The 17523-nt window shown below is 37.3% G+C and overlaps 1 protein-coding gene across 1 annotated transcript; it reads left to right on the top strand.

Annotated features, from left to right (window-relative positions):
* Positions 1-14153: 14153 nt before the first annotated feature.
* Positions 14154-17028, top strand: LOC140776638 (uncharacterized). The gene is made up of 3 exons (XM_073120404.1): positions 14154-14625; positions 14894-15082; positions 16874-17028. The coding sequence occupies exons 1-3, from the start codon at positions 14608-14610 to the stop codon at positions 16916-16918; spliced, it is 252 nt and encodes an 83-aa protein (XP_072976505.1). The 5' UTR covers positions 14154-14607; the 3' UTR covers positions 16919-17028.
* The last annotated feature ends 495 nt before the right edge of the window (positions 17029-17523 follow it).

The following is a 17523-nucleotide window of genomic DNA, read 5'->3' as shown; positions in this document are numbered from 1 at the left end:
ATAATAAATTATAAAGGTTTAAGTTATGAATAAAATTAGAGATGAGTACAAGGGTAATTTAGGAATATTATAAATTATATAATAGATTATAACAGAATATTCTCTTTCTGGTATCGTTCTGTTTGATAATAGTTAGGTTAAGTTAACTCAGGGTGTTAAATGAACATTACTATAAAAAGGAAGGGTCGCGTTATAAAATCCCTAAAGACGGAGTATGAATCACAAAATAGGTAAAATATAAGACGTGATTTATAAAAATCCCTAAAATTAATTTGCAACCTATAAGGACTTATTTGACTGTCAGATAACTAGTAACGTTTGATTTTGGATTGGACTTATTTTTGACTTTGCTCTTACACTAGCTGGGTGGAGTAACCTTCATGTCAAGGCAACAAAAAGGAAAAAAGCGAACAATGTGCACATAATTAATGTCAGCCAACTAGCTATAGACAAACAGTTTTTGAGCAAACTCATCCTTCCATTGTTGCTTTCACGCGTCTAAGACGCTATAAAATTTAAATATAAAAGTACGTATGGTTTGCGGAGAAAAGAGTAGAGAGAATTTTCAGTGTACTGAGAGGTTTGCAACGGGTGAATAATTTGCAAATTAATTCCATTTTATAGTCATATTAGTAAACATAAATCCCATTTTTTGTTGCTTGCAATAAGACTTGCTTAGCAGTAATATATACACTGTATAACTAAAAAAAGAAGAAGAAGAAAAAAAAGAAATGCATTTTGCATAAAGAAGCTTTTATTTGCAAATAACATATGATTTGGCACAAAATGTTTGCTAAGATTACCTTAAAATGATCCTATCTGCAAATCAAGTGGAAAATGCCACCGACAGAAAATTCCTGCTACTCGTCCCAGAGAATCCGCACCTCCACATAATTTATTAGTAGTTGGAGAAAGCTTTTGGTAGTCAGAAGGTTTCTAGTCACTTTCTTATTTGACTTACGCCTCATACCTAATCAACTTTCTTTATTGTTTAAAAATTTCTAAGTAACTTAACTAGGTGATAATCATATTCTATATAATCTACCACCTTTCTCTTTTATTTCCTTCTTATCACTACTATGTTAAAACTCTCTAATCCTTGCTACATGAACAAAAAAGTAATTAACTCGATGTAAATATTCTTAATTACACTTGGATCCCACAAGATGTTGTTTACTTTCAGTGAATATTTTCTTTATTTTTTCGTAACATAATGGCTCTTCAATTATGTAAAATCTTTAAATATATTGATAAAAGGCCTACCTATATAGATTACATTTACTTATTGGTGGTAATTTTTAGATTTCTATAGAGGAGTAGGTGAATGAAGGTGATGCCTTAAAGAAAAAAATGATGGTGACGTAGAATCTATGGGCCCATGCATGTCTGGTGGATCTGGGAAGCATGTACGTGTGGCACTAAATAATAAATAAATAAATAGAAGATAAAGGTTGATGGACTACAGCGAGTGGACTTTCTTGTCTCTCGAATAAGCTATCGATACAAGTGCACATTTTGGAACATTATTTCTCGGTGGAGATTAATTTATTGGCAGCAAAGCTCGAAGCATCTCCTTCAATTTTCCTAATTAATTTAGCTTAACGTTAAAAAAATTAGACCTTTTAATAAGAAATTCAAATTTTATTAATTCAGTATCCTTTAGATATTCTTATACATAATAGATTACTTTAACGCATAGAATTTTCGCAAAAACTTCTATACTACTGGAGAACTCCCTCCCAATCAATTTGGAGGACTCTTTTTACTTTCTTAGTTTCTTTTCTTAAACCATCTTTTCTTCTCATGTTTTCTATTATTATTTTTATAAGAAGTGTGTAGACAAAGAGGTTCATTATCTGAAAATTTTATTTAAAGGCTTTAAAATTTATTCTGCAGATTGAGATTTCTATGGCGTTTTCGGATTTATTGCGTTCGATTTGCTTGAAAACTATTAGAAAAAACAAAGTTCTAGTTGATATGGAGTTTAGATTGGTCTGTGGACTTGTTTTAACGCCTTTGAGAGGATTCTCTCATTTTTCCATGGTGCTTTATTGTTAATTTATTTATTTCAGGATAGGTCAGTGCACACAAAGTTCATTGATAGATTTGAGAACAATAAAAATCTTAAAGGAATTGAGACAGTTTTATAACAAAGCATAGCCAGATAGGCTAAGTTGTGAGCAACGACAGTGTTGCACCGGCTAGTAAAACAAACTTTGACTTGCAAAAACAGTTGTAGCAACCCAATGCATTCTTTGATAATAGCCTCGATAGTCTAGTCTATCTTTGAGCCTTTAACAATGATAGGCAAGTCACTAAAAAATTCAAGCATTAGTGGCACACTCCGACTTGGTGAGCTCCTTCAAACCATTTAATAAGGCAAGAGTGTTACAGTTCTTGATTATGATACGAATTGAACATAACTAACCCGTCTCGATCTGGATCATTTTTTTTTATCAAAATAAGACAATTTCTGGCGGCTGCATTCGAATGCAATTGAAGGGTGTTCACCGCCTACATAGCATTTGCACATACAGAGCCTTGTTTTTGGCTGTTCGAATATAGTCAAGGGGCGTTCGAACATTTGTAGGTTTAGTTGTCTTGCATATTGATTAGTGGAGCTTTTGTTTTGCATTAAGCTTGAGTCAATCTTATCCCTCCTCATTCCTCCACTTCGGTATCCACCTCGAGCTTCCTTTACTTTTCCCTACTTACTCCAGCAATAAGCCATATCTAGAAGCTCCCTTCTTCCCCCTCATCTTATTCAAGATATTAATCCATCACCACAACCATTATCATCTTTCCTAATCCTAACTCTAACTACATCATCAACTTCTATCATCCACGTCCATCTTTAATACGATCCGAGTCTAATCGGATAGAATCATATGGACATTAGGCTTAATAGATTGAGTCTATTTACTTTTTATAAGCCCTTAAGACAAGTCTAATTATGTCATATAAACCCTTAAGACAAATTTAGTTAAGTCATATAAGCCACTATGACAAATCTAATTAAGTCATATAAGTCTTTAGAGCTAGTTCAAGTAGGATTCATTGTACCCGACCTCTATATATAGAGGGGCTACACTTTTTTATTTATTCATTTAAGCATCTAAGTATTGAGAAATTATTTTAGTCTTAAATTTATCTTAGGAATAAGAGTAAGATAATCTAGGAGTAAAAGTAAATTAATCATAGCTATTTATTTTCCTAGGAGTAAAAGTAAAGTAAGTTAAAAACCTTAATTCTACCTCCAATCAATAGTCACCATCATCTTCTCTAGCCACCTTACCTTAGGCCATCCATCACCACCCTTGGCTATTCACCACCCTCCGACAACCGCTGCAACATTGGATATTTACTGTTCTACCCCGTTTTGACGTTACTCCATTATTTTAATTATATTTTTTCATCCAGATATTCAATTGATATAAAACTAGAGCCATTAGAACCCTGTCTTGTGAGGCTACCATCATCTGAATTTTAATAATTTTCTTACATTTGGATTGGTCCAGATCTGGTTTATAACAATCTTGCCATCTCTTGTCCTTTGGTCATTGTTTCCTTATATCTTTTGATCTACCTACTCGATCGACGAGATTTTGGTTGCGTTGGATTTCTAACTTCTAAAGGAATAACATATCTAAATATTAGATTATTTCATTGTTAGATCGATCACTATCGCCTTTGAAAGTTCCGTGTTAAGTTCTATCCAATATTGCGACGTGAATTGAGATCTATTTCCTCGTAGGCGATTGCAACAAAGAGCTTCCTTGTGAAGAGGGCTACTACAATAAGGAAAGTAGGTGATTTGCCCAGACAAGAGTTGAAGGGAAGTTAATGTATGATAAAACCAAAATTTTCATTCAAGCCACCCCACCACACAGCGTCAACCCAAGCAAGAGAGCAATCAAAGGAGCGAGAACAAAGTCTCCTACAACAACAACAACAACAACAACAACAACAACAAGAGGGTCGAGCAAATCATTGCCCAGACACTAGGGTTTAGGCAACCATCGGAGGGGAGGGCCAGGTTGTTGAAGTGAAATTCATCAACTAGAAAAGTAGAGGTCATCAAGCTATCGACATTGGCAATAATTTGAACAGGGTGAAAGCTCCTCATTTTTAAGACCTTGTTCCTAGCCTTCTAGATACACCAAAAGCACTAAAGAGATATTGTAGATCGTTGGAGGAGATACGAGTAGGAAGAGAGTTAATCCACGAGTCAACGCTAATGTGGTCTCCTTCAAAAACAATCCCCAACTTGCTAGCAAACTAAGTTGTGTAGGCTAAGTGGCAAGATAGAAAGATATGCTCCACCTTTTTTGAGTAGGAGGTGCCAAAAATGGTAGAAGTTGTCAATGGATGGCACACACGAGTGCAACTTGGAACACAAGGAAACAGCACCTGCGACACATCTCCACATGAAAGTTTTGACTCTAGGAAGAACCTCCCTACAATTTCAAATGACCCTCCAGAAGTTGGAATAACTACTTGAAAAGGAGCTGGGTCAGGCACTATTAGTTAAGGAGCTGATGCAGATTTGGATGAGAAGGTCCTAGATGGGGTGGGAGTCCAAATGAGGCTATTTGGGTAGTTGATCATATTACTATTCCACTCAGGTCCAGCCTACGGTCACTAGTTTTAGGGGGGGTTTGGTACATCACTTGAGTTGAACTAAGGAAGCCAAGAGTAATGTAGAATTGAGGTGGAGGAGCCATCACCTACTAAACCACGATCCTTTACCTTGATAAAATCTTTCATTATGACAATTGAGGACTATATCCAAGAAGATGATGTCTTAGGAGAAGTATGTTGAGCAAAAAAGGTCTAGGAGAGTCTTAATTTTGTAATATCCTTTGAGGTGGCTCTTCCAAATAATAATAGGTTATCCACAAATAATAGATGAGAGATAGCTGGGGCACCTCTCACCATTTTAATGCCCTTGAGGGATCTAACATTTATACTTTCTTCAAAGAGGGAAAAAATGTTAATGCCTAAAATAAATAGGTAAAGGGAGGGTGCAATCTTGACGTAAGCCCTATGATAGTTGATAATCATCGATGTCAATGGAAAGAGATGTTGTGAATATGCATGTGAGAATTAGGCTAGAGAAGTCACCTAGGATACCAAAAAGCTTTAGGCAATCACGTAAAAATAGCCACTCCATTTTATTGAAGGCTTTGCAAAGTATAAACAGTCGATCTTACTTCTTTTAGAGCAAATTATATGGGCAATGACATAATTATCAATAATTTGTCTACCCAGGACAAAACCATTCTAGGAGGTCAATATTAGAGAGTGAAGGCGAGATTTCATCCTAGCTGCAAGAATTTTTGAGATGAGCTTGTAGCAAAATTATAGAGGTTAATAGGCCCATAGTCACCAACCGAACTAGATGCTTCCTTCTTCAGAATAAGGATAATATTAGTTTTATTAAGATTTTGGTCTATTTGACCCTAAGAGAATAACCTTCTTACCTCGCCACAGATGTTAGGCTTCAAGATTTGCCAAGAAAGTTGAAATATCAGGTAGAGTGGAAATTCAAACTAAGTGCATGGTCCGAAAGAAAAAAAAAAGAGCACTATTATGATTTCCTCGTCGAAAGGGAGCCTTGTTAAGATTTGATAATGATGGTCGAGTCAATTAGGTTGAATCGAGTAAAGTCTAGTATAGTTAGTTGATTTTGCTTATTGCTTTTAATTTCAAATTAAACTAAATGTAAGCTTAATATGGCAAATTGGGTTTGACCTGCTGTGATGCTACTCCTATAAATGGAGTGATTATTAGTTAATTATCATGTGCGAAATGATATTGAGTTTAAGTAATTTAATTATCTCACTTTTACTATTTAATCGTAACCGTAGATTGCTTTCACTTTTCTATGAGTAGATCTTAACCCTAGAAACCTACCAAGCAACCAACTCTAGCCACCATTTTCCTCCGCGAGCTGCCCTACCCTAAGGCTGATCTTTGACATCTCACAGTCATCCGCCACCCTCCAATGACTGCCACAATATCGAATAATCCATTTCAACCCCATTTTAACCTTCACTCACCCTTTTCGACATAACTTCTTGCTCCGAATTCCAAATCTACTAAAATGAAGCCCAAAAGAATCCTAACTTGTGAGGTTATCATTGATTAAAATTTCATAATTTCCTATGAGCAGTGTTTTAGATTTGGTTCATAATAGTAGTATCAAAGCTATTGTTCCTCAATCGATGATGAACATGCAATCCAAAGCTAGGGGTGATCATGACCGTGAAGGACTAAGAACTCATTTCCATCCCATGGTGACTTCCTCAGTATTGCCAACCACTATAGTCAATGAACCACCTATGTGGGCAGGAGTGATACTTGAGTCCGTAGACTCGTTAACAATTTTATCGAAGGTCATGATCAACTAGGGAGAACATTGAGAGGCTTGAAAAGGCAGTCTAATCCCTGACAATAGCCCTCTTGACCCAACACCACCCTTGTGCCGCTTGCACAGCCTGTGCCGCTTGCACAGCCTGTGCCGCCTGCACAGCCTGTGCCGCCAACCCTGCCGGCCACGACGAAATCGAAACCCCCATGGTAAGAAATTTCAAACCATGAGGTTAAGGAAAACCTGGGCCAAATCCCAGACTATGCCACTAGCTTTGACAACCATGACCTCTCCTCCAACTACCTAAGCAGACCCTCCAAGCCATAGCTACAACACCAGAGTAGTCGCTAGCGATGATTCCCAAGGTGTCTTTCTCAACCGCGATGGAAGTTATGGCCCAAAACTTTAGTTTTCCACCAGCAGTGATCCAAACCCTCTTAGTCCAAGCCACCATGATACGAACTCCCCTTGGGTTAAGATTTGATCTATTCCATTTTTAAATCTTGACAAGATTTTATATGGAACTTTAGAAGATGATTCCTAAATATATAGTCATCGAATTAATGTGAAATTTTGATAGGTAGTAGCCCTATAAAGGAGCTTTCTAACAAATCTAATTTCAATAGAATCAAATAGCGGGATCCGGAGATATCTTCAGATAAGTGGGCAAACATCAGATAGTTCGTTCTTTGGATCCGTTGATAGAGGCATGGGTTCCTATGTAGATTATAGGGTGGTAGGCTCGTAGTAATGGGGTGGCACCGGTGAGTAAGATGGTGATGGAAGGATTATGGATGATGGAAAGGGTTAGGACAAGGGTAGAGAGATTTAAAGAAGGGGGGAGTAGGCCGCCCCTAAGATACTAGGGTGAGTGGCTGATCGAGGGAGGCTAGAGGAGGTAGAGCCAGAGGATAAGGAAACGAGAGAGAAGGAGAAGAAGAAGATTAGGGCAAAAACTTAATTTATTCAATATCATCTTTTTGGTTGCTATCCACACCTTAAAAGGCCAACCAAACAATTTAAAAATAACAATTATTAACCCTAGAAATAATAGATTTTTGCCGACTGTATTCAAACGCACCAAATGCATTTTCTGTATTTGTGAACGCCTATAGGCATTCGCATGCGTGCTCGAACGCACTCACCCGCATTCGAACACAACATATAGAAATCTTATTTTTCTCTAGATAAAATACTAAAATAATAAGAAAAGACACCCCTAAGGTGTATCTATGCTCGGGATGATATTGGTGAAGTTTGAATTGTATCACACCACTCTCGTTCCCTTCCTCAAGCGACTTATTCCCCGAACTATGGACATCTTTCGTGCCATCACCAACAAAGAAGGCTGCTGTCGACAACCCACAGCTTCTGGCCTCAGATTCGGCCCTTCTATCACCACAGTGGCCACAGTTAGCCTCCCTAGCCTAATTGCCATCTAATGATGACCACTATAGCCACCGACAACTATCGCATTCCCAAACCTGACGGCCATGCTTGCAGCAATACCATCAAGCCAATCCATGTCAAGGCAGCTTTCTCGGGCCTCTCTATTGCTACAGATCCACTATAGTGGATCCATAGACACCATTCACAGCCACTAGGGGCCAACGTCAGCATGGCTGTCGTTATAATAGATTAAGCCCAAGCTTAATTTTTGCCCTCCACCCTCGCTGCTCTGACATCTCAAGGACCTTTCGAATGATGATTGTCATTGGCTGGCAACCCTACCCAGGCATCACCAAGGCAACAACAACCTTCATTGTCACCCTTAGATAGAAATTCGTTTTTAGCCCTAGGGTTAGAGTCACGGCAATTGAATGAAAAAGATGGAGTGCACGAATCCCCATGAAAGTAGAATTTTTGTGAACTAGTTTGACCACCGCATGCAAATTAGTTTCAAACCCATGAGCATGACTTTGGGCTTGAGTACGAGCTTGAGGATGATCGGTGGAATGACTCGGTGGGCTTACATTAGCTAACTAAGCTAGACCAATATGCAGCTTCAACTCGACGCAAGCTAGACTTGTGGACTCCTGATCCACATGACTAGCATCCATCGTGAAGTCGAGCAGCTCGCTATGATGGACAACACTTAGGGATTCAATCTCAAATCGTCAAGCATTATTTTCCAAAATTTTCTAGAGAAGACCCACTAGACTGGACTTATGTAGTAGAATAGGTTTACACGTGTGATGACATGCCCGACTAAAAGGTCCTGTTCTCATCAATCCACTCAAAGGGTGTGGCAATCAGATGGTACCAATCAACAAAGCATACTTGACCATTTTACCCCTAGTCATAAATGTAAACGCTAGCTAGCCAACGTCATATTCCTAGATGGGCTCAAAGAGGATGAACATGAGTCCACTAATTAACACAATCAACTCTACGATTATAAGAACATTAGGGATTACTCACCTTGAGGACAAGGTATTAGAAGTATGGTGAATTGCTATGATTTGACCACAAAGGTCAACTCTAGTCAAGTCCAGTTAGTTGATTTTACTTATTACTTTTAATTTCAAATTAAAGAGGATGTATGCCCAATAGGATAAATTAGATCCAACCCCTTATGACACTACTATTATAAATAGGAGTTGTCATGGGTTAATTATCATGTGTGAAATGATATTGAGTTTAGTTAATTCATTTGTCTAGCTTTCACCATTTAATCATAGTCGTAGATTGCTTACACTTTCCTAGGAGTAAATATTAACCCTAGAAATCTATCAAGGTACTAAACCCTAACCACCATCTTCCTCCATGAGCCACCTACCCTACATCGACCTCTATCATCCCATGGCCGTTTGACACCCTCTGATTACCATCGCAATGTCAGATTATCTATTTTAACCTGATTTTGACCTTTCCTCACCTTTTTAGCCATAACTACTTGCTCCAAATTTAAAATCTACTAAAACTAGAGAAAAAAAACTTAAATCGTAGGACTATCATCTATTTTTTATAATTTTCCTATAAACAAATCATTCCAGATTTAGTTAATAACAGGTCCCTAGATTTTTCGCAGCATAGGAGGGGATCTTGGTAATAGTAGATGAATATACTCGACTATAGTTAGCCGAGGGCTCTAGATTTGAGGAAGAGAAAATGTTTCGAAAAAAGGAGACAAACTCCCTTTGGATGAGGTGAGGTTGTAGAGTTCATTGCCCACTACTAAGCAAAAGACTAGAGATCCTGTTGTGCCTCTTACTGATATAAGTGGTAGAGTGAAAAAATTATTATTTTGACCACCACAACTGAGCCATCTAATGAGGGATCTTTGATGCCAGTATGGCTCCTGCTTGAGAAGGACTTCATGCTTTGTTCTGAGGCCTCTTTTAAAGGACCAATCATGCTACTCATCAAGTTTAGATTTGATGTTGAGAATCGGCTTTTCCACAACTATTTTCTTATTAAGATTGCTAGCACTAACTCGAGCCTATATTTTGAGTTGGTTTATAAAGGAGGATAGAAAAATGGAAAGTGGTTTGTTAGAGCCAAAGGAAGTAGTCTAAATAGGTATGCAAAACTTTGTAAAAGAGTAAATCTTCATCCACCAAAATTTAAAACAGAAATATAGAGTTAACCACTTCCCTTCAGGGATAGCAGTAAGCAAAATAGAGTTGTCATCATTGGAAATAGTAGGCAGGTGAAGGTCATGGGCCAAAGCGAAGGAAGAGCACTAAGACGGTGAAGCTAGGGTTCTGTCAAGATGCTCACAGATTGTGGCCAGTAGTTCGTCTGTTTGACCAAGTGAAGGTCGGCCCAATAAACCTAAGGTCGTGAAGACCATCATTGGTGATATTTGTAGCAAAAAGATTTGGCACGGCTGGAGCTATAAGTGGGACCACTATATTTCTCATACTCACTAGCTATCGAGTTGAAATTCCCAAGACAACAAAATGGAAGAGAGTTGTCAGCATGATGATTGAGCTTGGACCAAAGGAGACTATTATTCTCGTGGTAAGGATCACCAGAAAACTATCAAGGAACCCAGTTGAACTTAAAGGCGGGCCGATGGATAAGGGCAAAAAATGAAAATATTACTAGCTTCCAAAATTTCAAGGTGAGTAGTGTCATCCTAGAGCAACTAAAGGCCCTAGCCAAATCATGGGAGCTAACAACAAAGTTCTACTTGAGAGGAAGAGAGGAGATGATGCTATTGACTTTGACTTTACTGCATTTGGTTTATGAGAGAGAGTCTATATTAGTCCGAGTGTTGTGGGGAAACTCGAGAGACTTTGAATTGTCATTGGTCTCCATACTCACGATAATTCTAGAAAAGAATCTTCATTGGGGGTACTGACAACAAGCAAGCTTTCATTGCTTTTAAGGTTAAGTTAGGAGCTTTATTTGAAGGTTGCCTATTGGTAGTGACTACAACAATGGAGGTAGAGGATAATGTCAAGCGCCTAGAAAATGGGTGGAGAGCTATTTCAGCCTTCCTCTTCCTTGGAGAGCAGGAGTAAGGAGAGGAGAGGTTGCTGTTAGATTTTAGGGTGGGAGTGGTATTTATAATAGAGGGAGAAAGTGAGGAGGGAAAAAGTTTTGATAGAGATTAGGATGAGTAGAGTTTATTAACGTGGGAACGTAGTTGCAAAACGATCTTGCTGCAAGGCTAATGGTGGTAGGGTTTTGGATGTGGGAAGAGGTGCATGCATGGATAGGGAAGAGTACATAGTTGCGAGGGTTTGGTTTTATAATCCGTGAGGGCTATTGATGTCTTGGGTGGAGTGAGGAGTTTTGTGATTGATAGAGGATGGAATGATAAGAGTGAAGCTAGTGTGGTAAGGAGAGAGGAACAACCATTTTCTTAGATCCAAGAAAGGACTTGACAGCAACAATAGGAACAGAAAAACCAATGCCAAGTTCTCATTGGATAGGCTAGCATTGAGAGATTGAGATTTGATAGGATATAGTATGAGAGCGAGACGATAGGTGGAGAGCTCTTGTTAGATGAATTAAATACTCAATGGCTAGCCCTAGCTCAAGATGACATGCATGTACTGTGAGGCGTGACTTTGGTACGACAAAAGAGACCCTCTTGAATTAACTAAAACTAGTTTGCCTTGGAGATGACCAAAGACGAGTTGTCAGAGAGTTTTCGCCCTAGTAGTTCTAGAAAAAATAAGCTAAATCAAGGGCTATTACTTTCCCGTCTTTGCCTAGGATAGTTAGGGGAGGATTTGAGGCCACTCAAGGTGGGAACATTGGGCTTAAGCATTCCAAGCAACTTTGCATGCATGTGAATCGGGAACTCATTCTTACTTTTAGCTTAGAGGCACCATGTTACATAACTTCGCGTGTTCATGGCCTATAGGACCATGAAAAATGTAGTAGTGAGGAAGTTGCTCATAACGAACCTGAATGTCTTGGGTAGAACCATTAAGAAGGGAGATTGATAGGGAACTAGGAAGAGACTGGGACTACTTCACATCCACTGCACAACGCATGTGAAATGTGGAACAAAGGATCATGGGTAGATGTCAACCTTCACCCTAGCTCCGATAAGTCTGGTAGATGTCAACCTTCACCCTAGCTCTAATAAGTCTGGCAGATGTCAACCTTCACCTTAGCTCTAATAAGTCGGGATCGCTTTGAGTCGTCAAGAGAATCATGTAGATAGGCTCACCCACCCTAGAAGCCAGTTCAAATGCTATCTTCTTTGAGAGATAATCAAGTGGCAAACCATGAAATTTTATCCAAAATTCAAGGGAGAAAGACCAGTTATCCATTGGGGGGTTAGGAGTGAATTGTGAGAGGAAAATATGTCCAGATTGAAGGACCACGAGGCTCCAAACCGCAATATCCATTTGTTGATTTCAAGCTTGAAACTAGCATGAAAATGTACTTTCCTATCTCAATAAAATTGAGAGAGCACTCTAGGTTCCCATCTTTAGATAAAGCCACTTTGAGACCAGCAAAATTAAATAATTTGTCTTTTACCAACATACCAATTAGATGGCGGTTTGGCTTTCTAGATGCGATAGTGTTATCCTCAACAAGCGGAAGGATCTCCTCCTTCTTTTTGCCAAAAAGAAGTTCAAAGAATTTCTCAAGGAGATTTTCATTCAAAGAAGCCATGAGGAGGGGAGGTAGAGCATGCATGAAAGGAAGGGTGAAGAGAAAGCCTAGCAAGTTTGAAAGGATGAGAGAGTGAAGTAGCAAGAGGAGAGGGGAACAAAGCTATCAGAAGAGGATCTAAAAGCTCTCAAGAGATTGGAGAATCTTATGTTGACATTGAAATTGAATCTACATATAATTTTTTAAACTTGATATGGTATATATGTGCTAGGATCTTTTTGCTACAATTTAGTTACATATTTGATTTGAAACATGTTCCTATGCTGAAATTAAATTGTCAAAATTTATTTGGGATTATATTTGAAAAGATACTACTGAATCAATTTGTTTAATCACATGCATTTCACGATGTTGTTTTATGGTTGTGATCTTCTTAGAGATTTATTACAAAAAATCTTGATAAGCTCATGTGTCTTGAACTTAGAAAATTTTATAAATTCTAGAGAATTGTTTAAGAATTTTATTTTGTCATGAAATCGCCGAGAAAGAGATTATAAGAGCGATACTTTTGAAATGATAAATTTGTGGACAAAGTCACATTATTTAAATTGTATAAATTAGATTCACATGTATCATCAAGCCGCATAGTCTATAGAAGACTAGATCATGCAAATAAATCGGGTCAATTATTGTATTAGGATTCACATGTATGTCTAATTGACACTCTCAAGTTAACAAAAGGAATGTTCAAATTTAGAAAAAAAAAAAAGATTTCTTGATTGCTTATCCTAGCACGAATTATAGATGTTCTTCGCTTCTATTTAAGAGACAAAGAGTCAGATGTTAAGACACAAATTGGAAATATAACTGTATGAATTTCTACTCTATTCTTAAAATAGTTCCTATAGCTCTTTTACGAAGTTTATATTTAATTATTGAGTAAGAAAAATTTGTACACGTGTCTCATTGCATAAGCTACAACTAAGGATGATTTAATAGAATCAAAAGGAGCAAAATTTGTTTATTGATATCTACCACCATTGACTCACTTGCATTTCCATTGCTCGGTGCTTACTAAAGGAAGACAATCTCCTTTATAAAGATAGTTAATCATGTGGTTCATGTTTAAGAAGTTATTTAATTAACACAATGATATTTTAATTTAAAAGTGGTTGTAAATATGTCTTATTTTTCTTAGTGAAATAAGATAGATCTACTTTAAACGGGTCTATAATTTTTATTTTCTCTCTTGCAAAGAGAGGTTTTCCATGTTAACAAAATGTATCTTAGTTTGTTAGATGTGATTTTTTTTTATACTCATATTTGGCTTTTGATTTTCTATTCGTTCTTGAAATTTTACACATCGATTTAAGTTTGATTTTCATTGTTGGTGTAGAATTTATATTTTCATCTCCTACTCAATTTTTAGTTTGAAGTTTGATTTTTATTCGATTTTTTCTGAACCTAATATGATTTGATTTTTCCAAACCAATTTGGATTTGAGTTTGGCTTAGTATGTTTCATATTTCAAAACCAGTCAAATTAGGAATCAATATCTCATTCGTGTATTGATCTGAATACTATTCTTCTACTTGTATTCATATCCGCATAGACCTATACGGATAAATTCGGATATGAAGATGGATAGTTAAATTTAGACTCGTAGATGGAAAAGCTCGAATACAGAATTATATTGAATCAGATATTATCCAACTTTCACCCCCTCCTCCATTACCACCGTCTCTACCTTTCCACCCTCTCCGAACGACATCGGCAAGGAAGAAAGGCTGGGGACGACGATGGAGGTGGAGATATTTAGCCGGATGTGGGAGGTAGGAGGTGTTGAGGAAGAGAGAGAAAGAGGTGAGTGAGGGATTTTGTGGTTGGTCGGCTGGGAAGATCGTCGTCGATGAGCCGGAGAGGTGAGGATAGGGAGTGGGAGAAGATGATGACACAGCATGCATGTTAAAGATGACATGGCAAAAAAGAATAAAAAGACTCATCTAGTGATTTCGTTTGAAATCTTATCCAACTTTGGGCTACAATCCCATTTTGGGCTACAACTCGTTAGAGAAGTGGTCACCCAAACAAAGCGGAGAATCCCCTATTAGTTTCTGGCGTCCAGAGTCTCCTGACAAAATATATATATAAAGAGTTGGCAGCACCATACTGCAAGGATCCCTACCCTCCTCTCCACAATCTCGTCAATGGCGAACCACGATAAGGTACTCCAGAGACTGCTTCCTCTTCCTTATTCCCCCCCCTCCTCTTGGTGCAATATTCCGGATCAACTTAGTATTAATAATGGGTTACTTCGCTTTCCTTTTCTTTGGCATTATCGCATTTGCTTCAATGTAGTGATCCGTAGAAGTTTATTCTTGATCCAAACTGTAATCCTATGCTATGAGTAATTTAAAGATTGAACCAATGAATGCTTTTCAAGTAGCTAGCTAATTGTTGAAGGGGTGGGGGGGTTTTATGCTTGTCTTCTAGAGGAATGGCTGGATGTCTGTTCCTCAATTCGGAGGGTGGGATCAGAAGACGGGCACGCCTGACTATTCGCTGGTCTTCTCGCAAGCTCGTGCCAAGAGGAAGCAGCACAAGAGGGAGATGACGCGAGCGAGCATTGGAGCAGAACAAGAACTCATGGCCTATCAGCGCTACCAAGATTATCGTCCACCGGTAATAATCCTCTCTTCTCTTCGATTCTCAGATGATCTTATTAGCACCTAGATCTTTTTGTATGTATTACTTCTTCTTTATCGTCAACTAACACGCACAAGAACTAACTCATGGCTCCTATTAACTCTCCTTGTTTGATTTTATTACTCATGTAAATTTGAGGCTCTTGAGTTGATTATCTTGTGATTTCTTTTCCCTTACAATTAAGGAAGTCTAAGCTCATTAATTATGTCTCCTTTTGCTCTAATCATCACGAACCTATCCAGTTAAACATATAGACATGCATAGCTAAAGTGTACCTTGTAGGACTTGATAACGTTTAACTGTCTATTACATCTATTTCATTAGTGAACACAGAAAATGTTTAATTTACTGACTTCACCATTTGAACTCAAAGATAATTTTGATCTTCTCTAAAAGATTAAGATCAATCGATTATTTAACATGGTATTACAGCTAGCTTTTCTAGAGGTGATGTGTTTAAAACTTGTCTAGCCCTATTTAATTTTGATATTCTATTATCTATTCTAGTGTAGTCAATGATTAATTTGAGAAGCAATTTGCTGTCAAAATAGGGCTTTATTAGAGTTGATAGAGGGTGATTAACTTCTTATAAGATCAATGAATTTTATTGGAATTTGAGAAAAAGGATCTAGAACTTACTATCATTCGTAATGGTAGAAACTCGAGGCTCTGAACAAAATTGATGAGATACTAACAGAGTTTTTGTGGATGAGTGAAAAACTATTAAAGAAATTCTATTAGTAAAGGAGAAAGTGTTGGACTGCTGAGAGGAAATGATGAAGAAGACTACCTTGAATTTTAATTTAGGTGTTAGCCTTTTGCTTATTAAAATTAGTTTTTATCTTATCTGAAGAGTTCTTTTAGGTGTCAAATTGGCTTTATAGGAGACAATTCTTATAGAAATCCATTGGAGAGTTGACACAAATGACCTACTTTCCTCTCCATCTAACTTTTCTCATCCTTTATAAGCTATCTCTAATCTCTCTATTGATAAGTAGGTCCTAGGACTTTCCTTTGTTCCAAGTCAAAAGATCTCTCTAGGACCTTTTTTTCAGATAGAAAGTTGGCAGACTAATAATTCATTAAAGCTTCAAGCATGCGAAATCTTGGGTGGAAGTGGCAGAGATGCTCAAGATTGTTTAGAAAGCTTGGCGAAAAGAAATTAATGCCTAAAAATAAAACAAACTAAATCTTTGGTGTACAATCACATATAGGGTGGAAGTGGCACTGTGGCAGCCAGCTCATTTAAAGGAAAGATCAGCTAATGCTTCTAAGGTTATAAGGCTATCTTCATCACCAGCCTTAAGAAGATATGCATATTAAAGGAAGCATCGAATTTTGCTGGAGACTTCTCTGAGGTGTCTCAGTGTTTAGATAGTTACTAACTCTGACTCACTCAATATACATATCTTGAGATGGAGAGGTATCCATCCAGTATAGAGAGGAAGTAGAAAATTTCAGTTCTCCTTTCAGTTGAGACTATTTATATAGTTCATAAGGTGATATAGCTTTTGGCGTGATCAAGATTGGTGATTCTAGTAATTTCAGTTGATATAACCTCAAGAAATGGAAAGGTAATAATGAATATCTCAATGTTTGTGAGTTATTTAATGCCTGGCAAGCCAAAGAAGGTATAATGTAGGGCATTTTACTAGCTATTGAGCAGTTAATTAAAGAAAAAAATATAAGTTTGTTAATCTATTCATACTCAAGATTACTCATTACACTGTGGCATCTTCTAACTATTAATTTCTTATTAATATGCAGAAAAGAAGTAAACTTTCGCGCTATCTTTCCTGCTGTTTTGGTTGATTTTGCTCAGCAGACATTCTGATTTATTGCAGAACATTCTTATCTGCAATATAAAGGGATCAGAGGAATGAATTGTATATGCATGTGCAAACAATTGGAGATTTAATGGGCTGAAAAGTTTTGCTCCCAAGTATTAACTGTTTCAAATTTGACAAAATTTAGTCAACTATATGCTATAACTGGACTCTGATAAGAAAGAGTTTGGAGCAAGAGAGACATTACAAATTCTCTACATTCAAATCAAATATTAGTTTCTTGATCATTTCCCATGATGCTTTCAGATGAAAATAGCTAACTTGAGGAAAAATCTGTAAATGCTTAATAATAAGGATGTAATTAAAAGGTTTTAAAGTAAACCAAACAATAATCTTATGTGAAAAGTTTTAGTTCATGTATGCAGTCACATCATCCAAGCCCATAAAAAAATTATGGGCTTGCTTAAACAAGCATTAAAAGATACTTCTTCAGCCTTGTTTGGTTTGTGTTAAGCTCTAAACTAGATTAACTGAATTCATTTAGGTACCTTTAACTAGGTTAAGGTAATTTGGTATTTGGTTTTGAACTAAGGCTAACAGTGTATTTACATTTGTGATATGATTTGAAAA

This window comes from Typha angustifolia, chromosome 14, assembly GCF_048772165.1.
Source record: "Typha angustifolia cultivar Huaian chromosome 14, ASM4877216v1, whole genome shotgun sequence".
In the NCBI taxonomy this organism is placed as follows: Eukaryota; Viridiplantae; Streptophyta; class Magnoliopsida; order Poales; family Typhaceae; genus Typha; species Typha angustifolia.
Note: the sequence above shows the minus strand (reverse complement) of the source record. Positions and strands in the feature narration are given on the sequence as shown.